Source organism: Theropithecus gelada, chromosome 12 (genome assembly GCF_003255815.1).
Source record: "Theropithecus gelada isolate Dixy chromosome 12, Tgel_1.0, whole genome shotgun sequence".
In the NCBI taxonomy this organism is placed as follows: Eukaryota; Metazoa; Chordata; class Mammalia; order Primates; family Cercopithecidae; genus Theropithecus; species Theropithecus gelada.
In genome coordinates this window covers 109,985,587-109,996,907 of record NC_037680.1, presented here as the reverse complement: position 1 = coordinate 109,996,907, position 11,321 = coordinate 109,985,587, and the positions used below count along the sequence as shown (strand labels likewise).

Here is an 11,321-nt window from a genome sequence, read left to right as displayed (position 1 = left end):
GGGGGCGGGGCGGGGCCGGCGGGAGGGGCGGGGCCGAGGGCGGGCCGGGCCGGGGGCGGTGGGGGCGGCCTCCCGCCTCTCCCCGCCGCGCCCCCTGCCGGCCTTGTGCGCAGCTGCAGACGGCGCGGCGCGGCCCCTCCCCGCCCCCACCTGAAGGGTCCCGGGGCCCCCCGCCCACCTCTCCCGGCCGTGCTTCTGTGTGTTCTTTCTGGGACGCCGTTTGTGTTCTTGTTTCTATGTTCACTTCTTAAAACATCTCCACTCTTCCGCATCAGAATGTAGGTAACCTCCGGCAGGCCAGGGCCGCGTCTGTCCTGCCCAGCCTTGTGTGGCCGAGTTTGGGGCGAGCTTGAATGCGCGCGCGCATGCTGGAAAGAGACCCCGGTACTGGGACGGGCCTCGGGACACCAGAACTGGAATGCACCGCTCCATCTGGGAAGGCTTCCTGGAGAAAACGGTTCTTAAGGAGAGATGGAAAATGTGAGCAGGAGTTGTGACTAGAGAGGGAATCGTGTTCTAGGCAGAGACCAGATTTGTGCAAAGGCCTGGAAGTAAGAAAGAACTTGTGTTGGGCGAAGACGAGGGAAGAAAGGGAAGCTGGTGCTTAGAGCAAGGAAAACGGCATTAAGATATGAGCCTGGGGGCGGGCAGGTCGAAGCGGGCTTTAGAAACCAGATAAGGGGTTGGAAGGCAGCAGGAAGCCCTTGAGGGATTTAACCCTGGGCGGGGCTGGGTCACCACGCTGGGGCCTGTGATCCGGGCTTTGAAGTTATCAGGGCAGGTGGACACCCTGGATTACCGAACGGCTGAGAGATAGAGAAGTGGACTAAGATCCAGGTGGGGAGTGACCTGCGACTGGAGGGAGACAGAGGTGACAGGGACGAGCCCCATGTTGCCCAGGGAGGCTGCTGGATAGTGGGTGGGTTGGGGTCCAGCCCTGCTCTGGGCAGAAGAGGGGAAGCGCAGCTGGAGATAAGATCAGCCGAGTTTTTGGTGCCATCCAGGTGGAGCAGGACTTGGTGCCACCCAGAGGAAATGCTGTCCATCTGTCTGCCCTGCTCTGAGGGGCAAATCAGTAAGGGGCTGCCCAGGTGTGCCCTTGCCCCATCAAAGGGCTGCTGCTAGAGACCCCACCTGCCTATCGGCATTCGCCGGCCCGCCGCCCTGGGCAGTGACTGGGGGCTGCAGAGTGGCATCTGGCATGGGGACACGGCCAGGGGCATGGGCTCACAGCCAGGACAGAGGAGGACAAGGCCTAAAGCAGGAACAGTCTGGGACAGGCCAAAGGCCCCAGGGTGCACCAGGGTACTAGCCACTAGCCACATGTGGCTACTTAAATTTCAGTTAAAATTAAGCATTCTGTTCCTCAGTCACATGAGCCACATTTCAAGGACTCAGTAAGCTGCATGTGGCTTAGCAGCTGCCACTCTGGATAGCACAAATACAGAACACTTCCTCCGTCCCCCCAGAAAGTTCTGCAGCACAGTCGCATGCTGAACTGTGCCCTCCCATCATCCCTGTGTTGAAGTCCTAACCCCTAGTACCTCAGCATGTGACTGCATTTGGAGTTAAGGTTTCTAAAAAGGTAATGAAATTAAAATGAGGTCACAGGGGTGGTCCCTAATCTGGTATGACTGGCGTCTTCATAAGAAGAGGAGATGAGAACACAGACACACACAGAGGGCAGCCCATGTGAAGACACAGGGAGAAGATGGCATCTCCAGGCCAAGGAGAGAGGCCTCCGATGGTGGCATCTACAAGCCAAGGAGAGAGGCCTCCGATGGAACTCCCCCTGCTGACACTCTGATCTTGGACTTCCAGCCACCAGAACTGAGAGCTTCAATTCCTGTGGTGGAAGCCGCCCAGCCTGTTGTGCAGTGCTCTGGCAGCCCTAGAGAACTCATGCAGGCACAAAGGGCTCCAGCCTCCCCACAGGGTTGGAACTTGTCTATCAATAACTACATATGGAGTGATACACAGAAGCAAAACCCTGGGGGTGAGCAAGGCGACAGAGGGGCAGGGACGCACAGGGGAAGAAAGAATTCATTCCTTCATTCTGCGGGGGAACCGGGTGACCTGAGCAGGGTTTAGAATTGGAATGGAGAGGCCGGATATGAAGGGAATTTCCCAGGACAACACAAAAAGGGGGAGACTACCCCCTACCAGGTGAGCAGAGCGGGTGACGAGGGATTTAGGTGAAGCTGGTAGCAAGGTGGGTGCAGGAGGCAGGGAGGTGAGCAGCCGCGCCAGGATGCAGAGTAGCCTCCCGGCCCTGCTATGAGGCAAGGACTTCAGTCCCGTGGACACTGAAACTGGCAAGGGGGTTTTGGAAAGCAGAGGAACTCACGTATCTGAGCAGAGAATGATCCAGGGGACAGAAGACTAGAAACAGGGAGGCCATTAAAATGCTGTTGCCGGCCGGGTGCGGTGGCTCACGCCTGTAATCCCAGCACTTTGGGAGGCCGAGGCGGGCGGATCACGAGGTCAGGAGATCGAGACCATCCTGGCTAACATGGTGAAACCCCGTCTCTACTAAAAATGCAAAAAATTAGCCGGGCGAGGCGGCGGGCGCCTGTAGTCCCAGCTACTCGGGAGGCTGAGGCAGGAGAATGGCGTGAACCCGGGAGGCGGAGCTTGCAGTGAGCCGAGATCGCGCCACTGCACTCCAGCCTGGGCGACTAAGCGAGACTCTGTCTCAAAAAAAAAAAAAAAAAAAAAAAATGCTGTTGCCTACACGTGTTAGGAGCCCGGGGGACATCTGGGCCCCAGAACTCGTCATTTTAGAGGCAAGGGCATGAACGTGGTGGTTAAGAAGCAGAAACCGTGGCTGGAGAGGAGGAAATCTGCAATTACCAGAAAATACTGAGATTGTCACAGCCAAGAGGAGCCAAGGAGACATGATGACTAAACGTCACGTGGGATCCTAGATGGGATCCCAGAACAGAAAAAGGACATTAGGTAAAAGCTGAGGAAATTGGAATTGAGTACGGGGCTTTAGTTTAATAATAACGTGTCAATACTGATTTCCGGGTAGGAGGAGGGTGAGGATTGAAGAACTACCTATCGGGGATTATTGCGCTGATTACTTGGGTGACAAAAGTATCTGTACACCAAACCCTCATGACATGCAATTTACCCATGTAACAAACCTGCACATGTACCCCCTGGATCTAAAATAAAAGTTGGAAAGAAATATATGTATTACTGGAAACAAAATTTGAGTCAGTCAGTGTGGCAAATGGACCTTACTCATGTAAGGGTTAATAATAGGGGCTTTGAGGTGTGGGGGACCTCACCAGAACATCTTTGCAACTTTTCTGTAAATCTAAAACTATTCAAAATAAAAAGTGTATTTTAAAAAGAGAGGATTAGGCTTGGTAAAAATTATGTTCTTAAAGCAAAGAAAACTCTGGCATGAATGTTCTTTGATGATGAAGCAGCTTTTTTGTTCTCCCCGTGAGCGCACAGTGTGGTTCCCCTGGAGATCTCAGGAAGGGCTGAGACATCAACTCCCCCAAAGCGGTGGCCTGGAAGAGCACATTCCCTCCGGTGCTTCTTTATTGAATGAGTCACACTATGAATCATCTCTAACGACAGCCTGCTCCCTGAGTCTACCCCACCTTGAGGGCATATCAAGGTGGCAGTAATAACACACTTCACGTCCAACCTAATCCTTCTTTGTGGCAGGTCAGTGAAGAGGCACAACTCTTGTCAGAAAGAACCACTTCACATTGGAGAATATAAACGGGAAACTTGAAAACATGGGAATCATCCAATTTTTACCCTCAACTAGGGTCATGATTGACATTTGGAGCAGCACGTTTCTCCATTGCATGAGACATAGAGCTTCTGGTCCCCAAGCATGTGAAAACCAAAAACCACCACACACATTTCCAAATGTCCCCAACTCCCACCCCGCACTTGCCCTACTCCTCAAAGATCAGTAAATGCGACTCAGTCCTGTGAAAGTAAGGTGGAAGGAAGAAACGTTTTTTAAATGTTAAATAGAAAACAGACACCCTAAAAAGAAATTACACAGGTGACAAAATTGCAGAGAACTAAATACACATACAAGTACAAGTCCAGTTGTGGAGATCTGAGATGAGCAGACTGGACCTATGTCAATACCCCAGTGTGATACTGTACTGTAGCTTTACACGATGCTGCCACTGGAGGAAATCAGGTAAAGGGTTCCTGGGGTCTCTGTATTACCCCTGACAACTGCATGTGAATACGCAATTCTCTCAATGAAAATTTCTTTTTCTTTCTTTTTTTTTTGAGACGGAGTCTCGCTCTGTTGCCCAGGCTGGAATGCAATGGCACAGTCTGGGCTTGCTGCAGCCTCCATCTCTTGGATTCAAACAATTCTCCTGCCTCAGCCTCCTGAGTAGCTGGGATTACAGGCACCCGCCACCATGCCTGGCTACTTTTTTTGTATGTTTAGTAGAGACAGGTTTCTCCATGTTGGCCAGGCTGGTCTTGAATTCCTGACCTTGTGATCCGCCCACCTCGGCCTCCCAAAGTCCTGGGATTACAGTCATGAGCCACCGCGCCCGGCCTGAAAATTTCGATGGAAAAAAATAGCAAGGGCCAAGGGCAGTTGTTGAATCCTAAATGCTAATCTCCCTCCCCCGACTCCACCAAACTCTCCTACTTCCATTCAGCACCATACAGTGGGCAAAGGTCTAGTTACAGACTGAGGGACACCAGCATTCAAGCCTTGACTCTCACTAGCTGTGTGACCTTGTGTAAGGTACATAACCTCTCTGAACCACAATTTCCTCATCTAAGGAATGGGAATGATGCTACTGATTTATAACTACTACTGGAATGGTTAGATGTCAGATGTGAAGTACTTGGCACAAGGTAGACGCTCCATCAGTGGCAGGGATCCCCCTTCTCCAGCCCTTCATTGCTGGTTGCAGAACTTTCTCCGTGCAGCACCTTCGACTGCTCTGTACCCCGTTTCTTGCACTGCACCTGTCCCAAAAACTCTGGGCCACACATTCAACCTACACATAGACTTCCTGCCTCCTGATACCAAGGGACACTGCATGCTAGTAGACAGCCCCACACATGTGCAGGCTGAGCTGAGCCAAGCTTCCACTTTCTGCTCAGGGCAGCTGGCGGCTCGCTTCCTTCCCCAACTCCCTCCCTAGCATGGCCAGCTGCATGCCATAAACAAGCCAACACCTGGAGGGCGTGTCCAGACGTTTTGGCACCAAAATAACTAGGAGGGCAAGGGCTGTTCTGACCTCTTGTCTCCAGGGATTGGTCTTCCAGCCCTTCTCTCCGGCTCTCTCACCCACATAGTTCCAAAGGTCGGGCTTATTAACGTCCACCCTGACTTAGGATGTCCTGGGGTCAAGCAATGCAGGAACCAACGGGCTGGTCCTCGCACCAGGCACCACGGGGCAGAATCCCAGGCCCTGGGCTAGCCCAAGAGCTCTAACAGGAGCTAAACACAGCAGCCTGTGTACTGTGGCAGAGGGCAGGGGAAGGACTCAGTGCAATGGGGAACAGCTTTGAGAATCCTCAGAGGAGTGTGCCACCCTGGCCGTCCCTTGCCTGCATGCCCTGAGGGGAGCATGGGTTAAAATGGTTATGCACCATTGCCTTAGCACAGAGAGAAAAAGAAGGAGGGACTGTGTCTGATCCTGCTAACCCACAGCCTGAAGGACCAATCTTCCACCTGTAGTCTAGTGTATTTTAAATCCTCTTCCCAATGCCAAGATGCCTGAGTCAACACACGGGTCCACACCTCGTTTTGTCTGAGATCCCATCCAAGCTTCCCAAGGGGAGCCTCCTCATCTAAATCCCAATCTGCAGGACCCAAACAGCTGGAATCCTGCTCAATAACCCCAGATGTTGGGAACCTACATGTGTATGGAACCCATGCCCTGGCCAGCCCTCTGTCGCCACATTCCATCCCAGAAGGCCGAGCCATGTGTACTCTCCATCTAGAAGTGAGGGTCACCATCACAGAAGGCACCCTCTGCCTTCTGTGAGTGGGTTGAACTGTGGAGGAATCTCCAACGCCCCTTTACCCTGCTCCCTTAAAGCATGGACCAGAGATGGACCAGAGCCTATGCATCCCCAACCCCTCTTTGGCCGCCATGAGCCTGTTCAGTATCTGTGCCATCAGCAGCAGGCCCGGTAGGTACCTCAGGGCAGGAAGGGACCCCACAAAGGAAAGGCCCCTGGTGTCACCTCTATTATCCCTCCTCCACCTGCAGCTCACCTTCCTCACTGACTTTCAGACTGCTCTCCCCTATGCCTTTCATGCCTAATCTCAGTGAAGCACACTCTAAGTAAGCCCATGTGACTCACAATCAACCCCTTTTTCTGGGACTCTCCATCTTCAGGGCTGGGCTCTGCCATCACTGGCCATGGGGTATTGAATCTCCCAGCCAAAGCTGAGCCAGTTGGATTCTCCTTCCCAATAACTGCCCACTGGGATCAAGAGACGCAGAGCTGGGAGCGTGTGGTGCGGAGCCGCATGAATAGCCGCCCCAGAGAGTGGGTCCCTGACCCCTGGAGGTTCTCCGATTCCTGCTCACCCCAGATGCGGCAGCTCAGGTTCGTCCTTCAGTTCTCTGACCACACCAAGGTCCTCCCACAACATCCTTCTCCCCACCTTAAGTTGACCAAATCTGATTTTGTTTTTTGCATTGAATAGATCTTAACCAACAACCCAAAGCTCAAACAGGCACCTGGACCCAAAAGTTGAATCAGTAACCAAGAGTATTTTTGTCCACAGGTGTTCTCTGCCCTGTTTAACTTGGGAGGCTCTTTAGGGCCTGGAAGTTGGGACTGGTCAGGTAATTAGAAACATACACACCAGGCCAGGCCCGGTGGCTCACGCCTGTAATCGTGCACTTTGGGAGGCCGAGGTGGGTGGATCACCTGAGGTCGGCAGTTCGAGACCAGCCTGGCTAACATGGTGAAACCCTGTCTCTAACAAAAATACAAAAAATTAGGCGGGCTTGTGGCACGCGCCTGTAATCTCAACTACTCAGGAGGCTGAGACAGGAGAATCGCTTGAATCCGGGAGGCAGAGGTTGCAGTGAGCTGAGATCATGCCACTGCACTCCAGCCTGGGCAACAAGAGCGAAACAAGGAAGGAAGGAGGGAGGGAGGGAAGGAGGGAAGGAGGGAAGGAAGAAAGGAAGGAAGGTGGGCAGCAGACGGGCAGGAAGGCACTGTTTCCAGAGAAACACCTCAGATTGAGACTCCTAGGAACGCCCCTGGACACACCAAGGGCCCCACCTGGTAAGCACATTGATTTCCAGACATCTTCTGTCCCTCATAGGCCAGTGGTGAGCCCTTCTGTGGAAGACTGGCCTCCTTCTCCCCAACCCTCCAACTCTAGGGACCCTAAAGGTGGCAGCTTCTGTGTCATGTCATCAACTCGGCCTCCCCAACAAATCAACCAACTCATGACTCAGAGGAGAACAAACAAGCTTTATTTCTCAGAAGAAGACTCATCCTTTCATACGTAGCGTAACTCCAAAGGGCTAAACTGTGGGGCTTTGCACTGGTAATTACAGGTCATTTTCCGGCGTCCTGAGCTGACATCTTCACTCATTAACGTCATTCTTGTCTCTCTTCCCCTCCTCAGCTTCTCCTGCATCTTTCAGATTATGTCGAGCAAACTCCTCAAAAACTAAATTTGCATCCTGATAACTAAAATAAAACAAACGACATTTTGATCATTGCACGCCCTTTGAAGCTGAAACTGAAACAAGATCCTTGATATTTTTGCAACAAAGGAACTGATCAAGGTTTTCCCCATGATAGAACATGGGAGCACGTCATTTTCCTCAAGGCTTTGTTTAAAATTCCTTTAACTAGCACCAATGGGAGAAAACAAAGGCACGCACAGAGTGAGCAAGCCCAGCGTAATGGTGCGCGCGTGCCGTAAGCACTAGGGAGCAGACAGAAGTAGCAGATGTGCCTCCTGAACCGGCCGGAGAGCTTGGGATATGTGAAAAGACTCAAAGAGGGGTTTGTGCTGGAGGAGAAGGTCCCAGGGCACAGGGCAAGTCAGGGCCACATTCAAGAGGCTCACTCACCTTTCCTTAGCTGTAAGCAGGAATTAAAGGGAGGCAGGGAAGAGGGAGAGAGAGACATTTGTTAGTATAAATTCTATATCATAGCTGTACCTAGAAAATGTCTCCCTTTTAGGTGACTTTATGGTTTGAGAGATAAGGCCTAGATACATGTAATTCACGATCACAGCGTGTAATTCCTGCCTCCCTGCCTTTCCCACTTGAACAGCTTTTCTCCTTGCATTTTATTTTATTTGAGACTGAGTCTCGCTGTGTCACCCAGGCTGGAATGCAGTGACACGATCTCTGCTCACTGCAATCTTTGCCTCCTGGTTTCAAGAGATTCTCATGCCTCAGCCTCCTGAGTAGCTGGAATTTCAGGCATGCGCCATTACGCCTGGCTAATTTTTGTATCTTTAGTAGAGACAGGGTTTCAGCTATGTTGGCCAGGCTGGTCTCAAACTCCTGACCTCAAGTGATCTGCCCGCCTCGGCCTCCCAAGTGCTGGGATTACAGGCGTGAGCCACTGCGCCCGGCCTCTCCTTGCATTTTAAATCACTGCTTCCTTTACAATGTGCCACAACCCTCACCTCCTCAAATGAAACCCCCCCAGTCTCACCTCTAGGACGCTTTCCCTGATCAGCCTTGCCCCCTCTGGTGTTGCTTCTCCTTTCTTATTATTTATTTATTTATTTGAGATGGCATCTCGCTCTGTTGCCCAGGCTGGAGTGAAGTGGCACAGTCTCAGCTCACTGCAACCTCTGTCTCCATTCAAGTGATTCTCCTGTCTTAACCTCCCAAGTAGCTGGGATTACAGGCGCCCACCACCACGCCTGGCTAATTTTTGTATTTTTAGTAGAGATGGGGTTTTACCATGTTGGCCAGGCTGATCTCGAACTCCTGACCTCAAGTGATCCACCTGCCTTGGCTTCCCCACCTTCCATGTCCTCTGGACCCCATCGAGGTCAAGGTCACCAGGGTGCCATGAGCATGTGCGCCCTGGCACCTCCATCTGTCAGGCTTCAGAGGGCTGAGACCTGGGACTTGACGTTCACCAGCACCCCAGGGGTGGGGTGTGCATTAAAGCTTGAGGACCAACCCCCAGTCACAAAGTTTTCAATTTCTGTTAACACACTGATTTTGTTGTTGTTGGGTTATGTTTTCACATGTGTTGTATCCCCAGACTAACTGCTATTAATTTGAATGGTTTTTGTTCTTTTTTAGCTTTCTGCCCACCTAGTTTTGGGGAGCACAGTGGCAATTTGATGGTGAACCCCTGCTCTTGTCTCTGGTGCCCACCTGGAAGCCAGCACTGGGAGGGACTGTCTATGAGGGTCGCTACATACGGGGCCCTAGAGAGGCCAGCTTGTCAAAACATCCCCTGGGCAAGAAATGCCCTGCAGCCCACAGTGCTAAGTGAAGAAATGACACTAAGTGGGACCATCAGCCTTGCAGAGGTAGACAACGAGGATGAATCAAATCAGCATCTTCGGACTCAGTACAGATACCCTTGACAGGGGGCAATAAAAACTTGGTAGCATGTCACAGCACTTATTACACACAAACTGCTTGGCCCCCAGGCTCCAGCAGGGCTTAACTACATATAGCTTATGCTTTCTCTGCTTAGAATCTTACCAGCCTAGACTCAGGGAGCCGAGAACTAGGCAGAGAAGACAGGAGAGATGGCATTTATCTCTAGAAATTTCATCTATCTCATATCTATCTCATATCTCTAGAAATCAGAATTTTGTAACCATGGGGTGATTTGTCTTAACCTTTGCACCCAGAAATCTCACAGTACAAAAGATCATTGTTTCATCCTGACATTGTGATATGTTCGCTGTTAAGGTCATAATGACTGGAACATGAAAGTTGTATATGGAGAAAGAATTTTTAAAAATTAAGTCAGGCCGGGCACGGTGGCTCATGCCTGTAATCCCAGCACTTTGGGGGGCTGAGGTGGGCAGATCACCTGAGGCCAGGAGTTTGAGACCAGCCTGGTCAACATGGGGAAAACCCATCTCTACTAAAAATACAAAAATTAGCTGGGCATTGTGGCACACACCAGTAATCCCAGCTACTCGGGAGGTTGAGACAGGAGAATCACTTGAACTCGGGAGGCAGAGGTTGCAGTGTACCAAGATCGTGCCACTGCACTCTAGCCTGGGTGACAGAAAGAGACTCTGTCTAAAAAAAAAAAAAAAATTAAAGCATAAAGTCTACTCAAATTCCAAAAAACAACCCAACATAAACTATGACATATAGTCATATATAAAAAGATAGTCAAGGGACTATCTTTTTAATGTGCTTGAAAGGAACCAGAAAGCATCTTAATCTCACACCATTAAAAAGTAGTATTTTAATGACACAAGCATAAATGAATTGAAAACATATAGCTAGACTACATTTTCAATTTTCTCCAAATGAAAACATATAGCTAGACTATATTTTTCAGTTTTGGAAAAGTTCATTGAGGGTCTGAATCCGAAATATTTGGAAAAGCTGCTTTGAAACAAAGTACTGTTGAGACAAAACCTAAAATGAATAGTGGGGGCTCATTCTAATGTTTAAATGGCATTTCACTATCAATATAGAAAAGCTACTTGTAAAGTATGAGAAAAATAAACCCTGCTTGTTTATACCACTTTTACTTAAAATATCCCTTATTCCTATACTTGTGGAGAGTTCTCATTTAGACAGATCTGTTTTTCTTTCCTGTCAACTAAACTGCCTCAACGTGAAGAAAATGTTTCTTTAGAATTTCTGAGATTTTACCTATTTTTGCTGCTTCATTTACCTTTTTAGAAAGAGAATGATTGAGATCAAATTCATATACCATACAATTTACCTTTTCACAGTGGACAGTCTAGTGGGTTTTAATATGTTTTCAGAGTCATACAACTATTGCATAATTCCGTATCCATACAAGAGCCAGTAGATTTACAATTCAAATTAGCTGAGGTGTCAGGAACCCAGCCCGACCCTCTTTTCTAGTATTTTCTGTATTCTTATCATAACTGCCACTGTCAAAAATAGTTATCTTGAGGCCGGGCGCGGTGACTCACGCCTGTAATCCAAGCACTTTGGGAGGCTGAGGCGGGTGATCACCTGAGGTCAGGAGTTTGAAACCAGCCTGGCCAACATGGTGAAACTCCGTCTCTACTAAAAATACAAAAATTAGCCCGGCAGGGTGGCAGGCGCCTGTAATCCCAGCTATTCAGGAGGCTGAGGCATGCGAATCACTTGAACCTGGAAGGCGGAGGTTGCAGT

General features: G+C 50.1%; 1 protein-coding gene across 1 annotated transcript in view; it reads right to left on the bottom strand.

Moving 5' to 3' along the window:
• Positions 1-7,444: 7,444 nt before the first annotated feature.
• Positions 7,445-11,321, bottom strand: part of SAG (S-antigen visual arrestin) — a 41,389-nt gene continuing 37,512 nt past the window's right edge. The window contains exons 15-16 of the mRNA XM_025404670.1: positions 8,076-8,085; positions 7,445-7,686 (exon numbers count right to left, since the gene is read on the bottom strand). Of these exons, the coding sequence (XP_025260455.1) occupies positions 7,581-7,686; positions 8,076-8,085 (116 nt within the window). The 3' untranslated portion in view covers positions 7,445-7,580. The remainder of the gene's footprint in view (positions 7,687-8,075; positions 8,086-11,321) is intronic.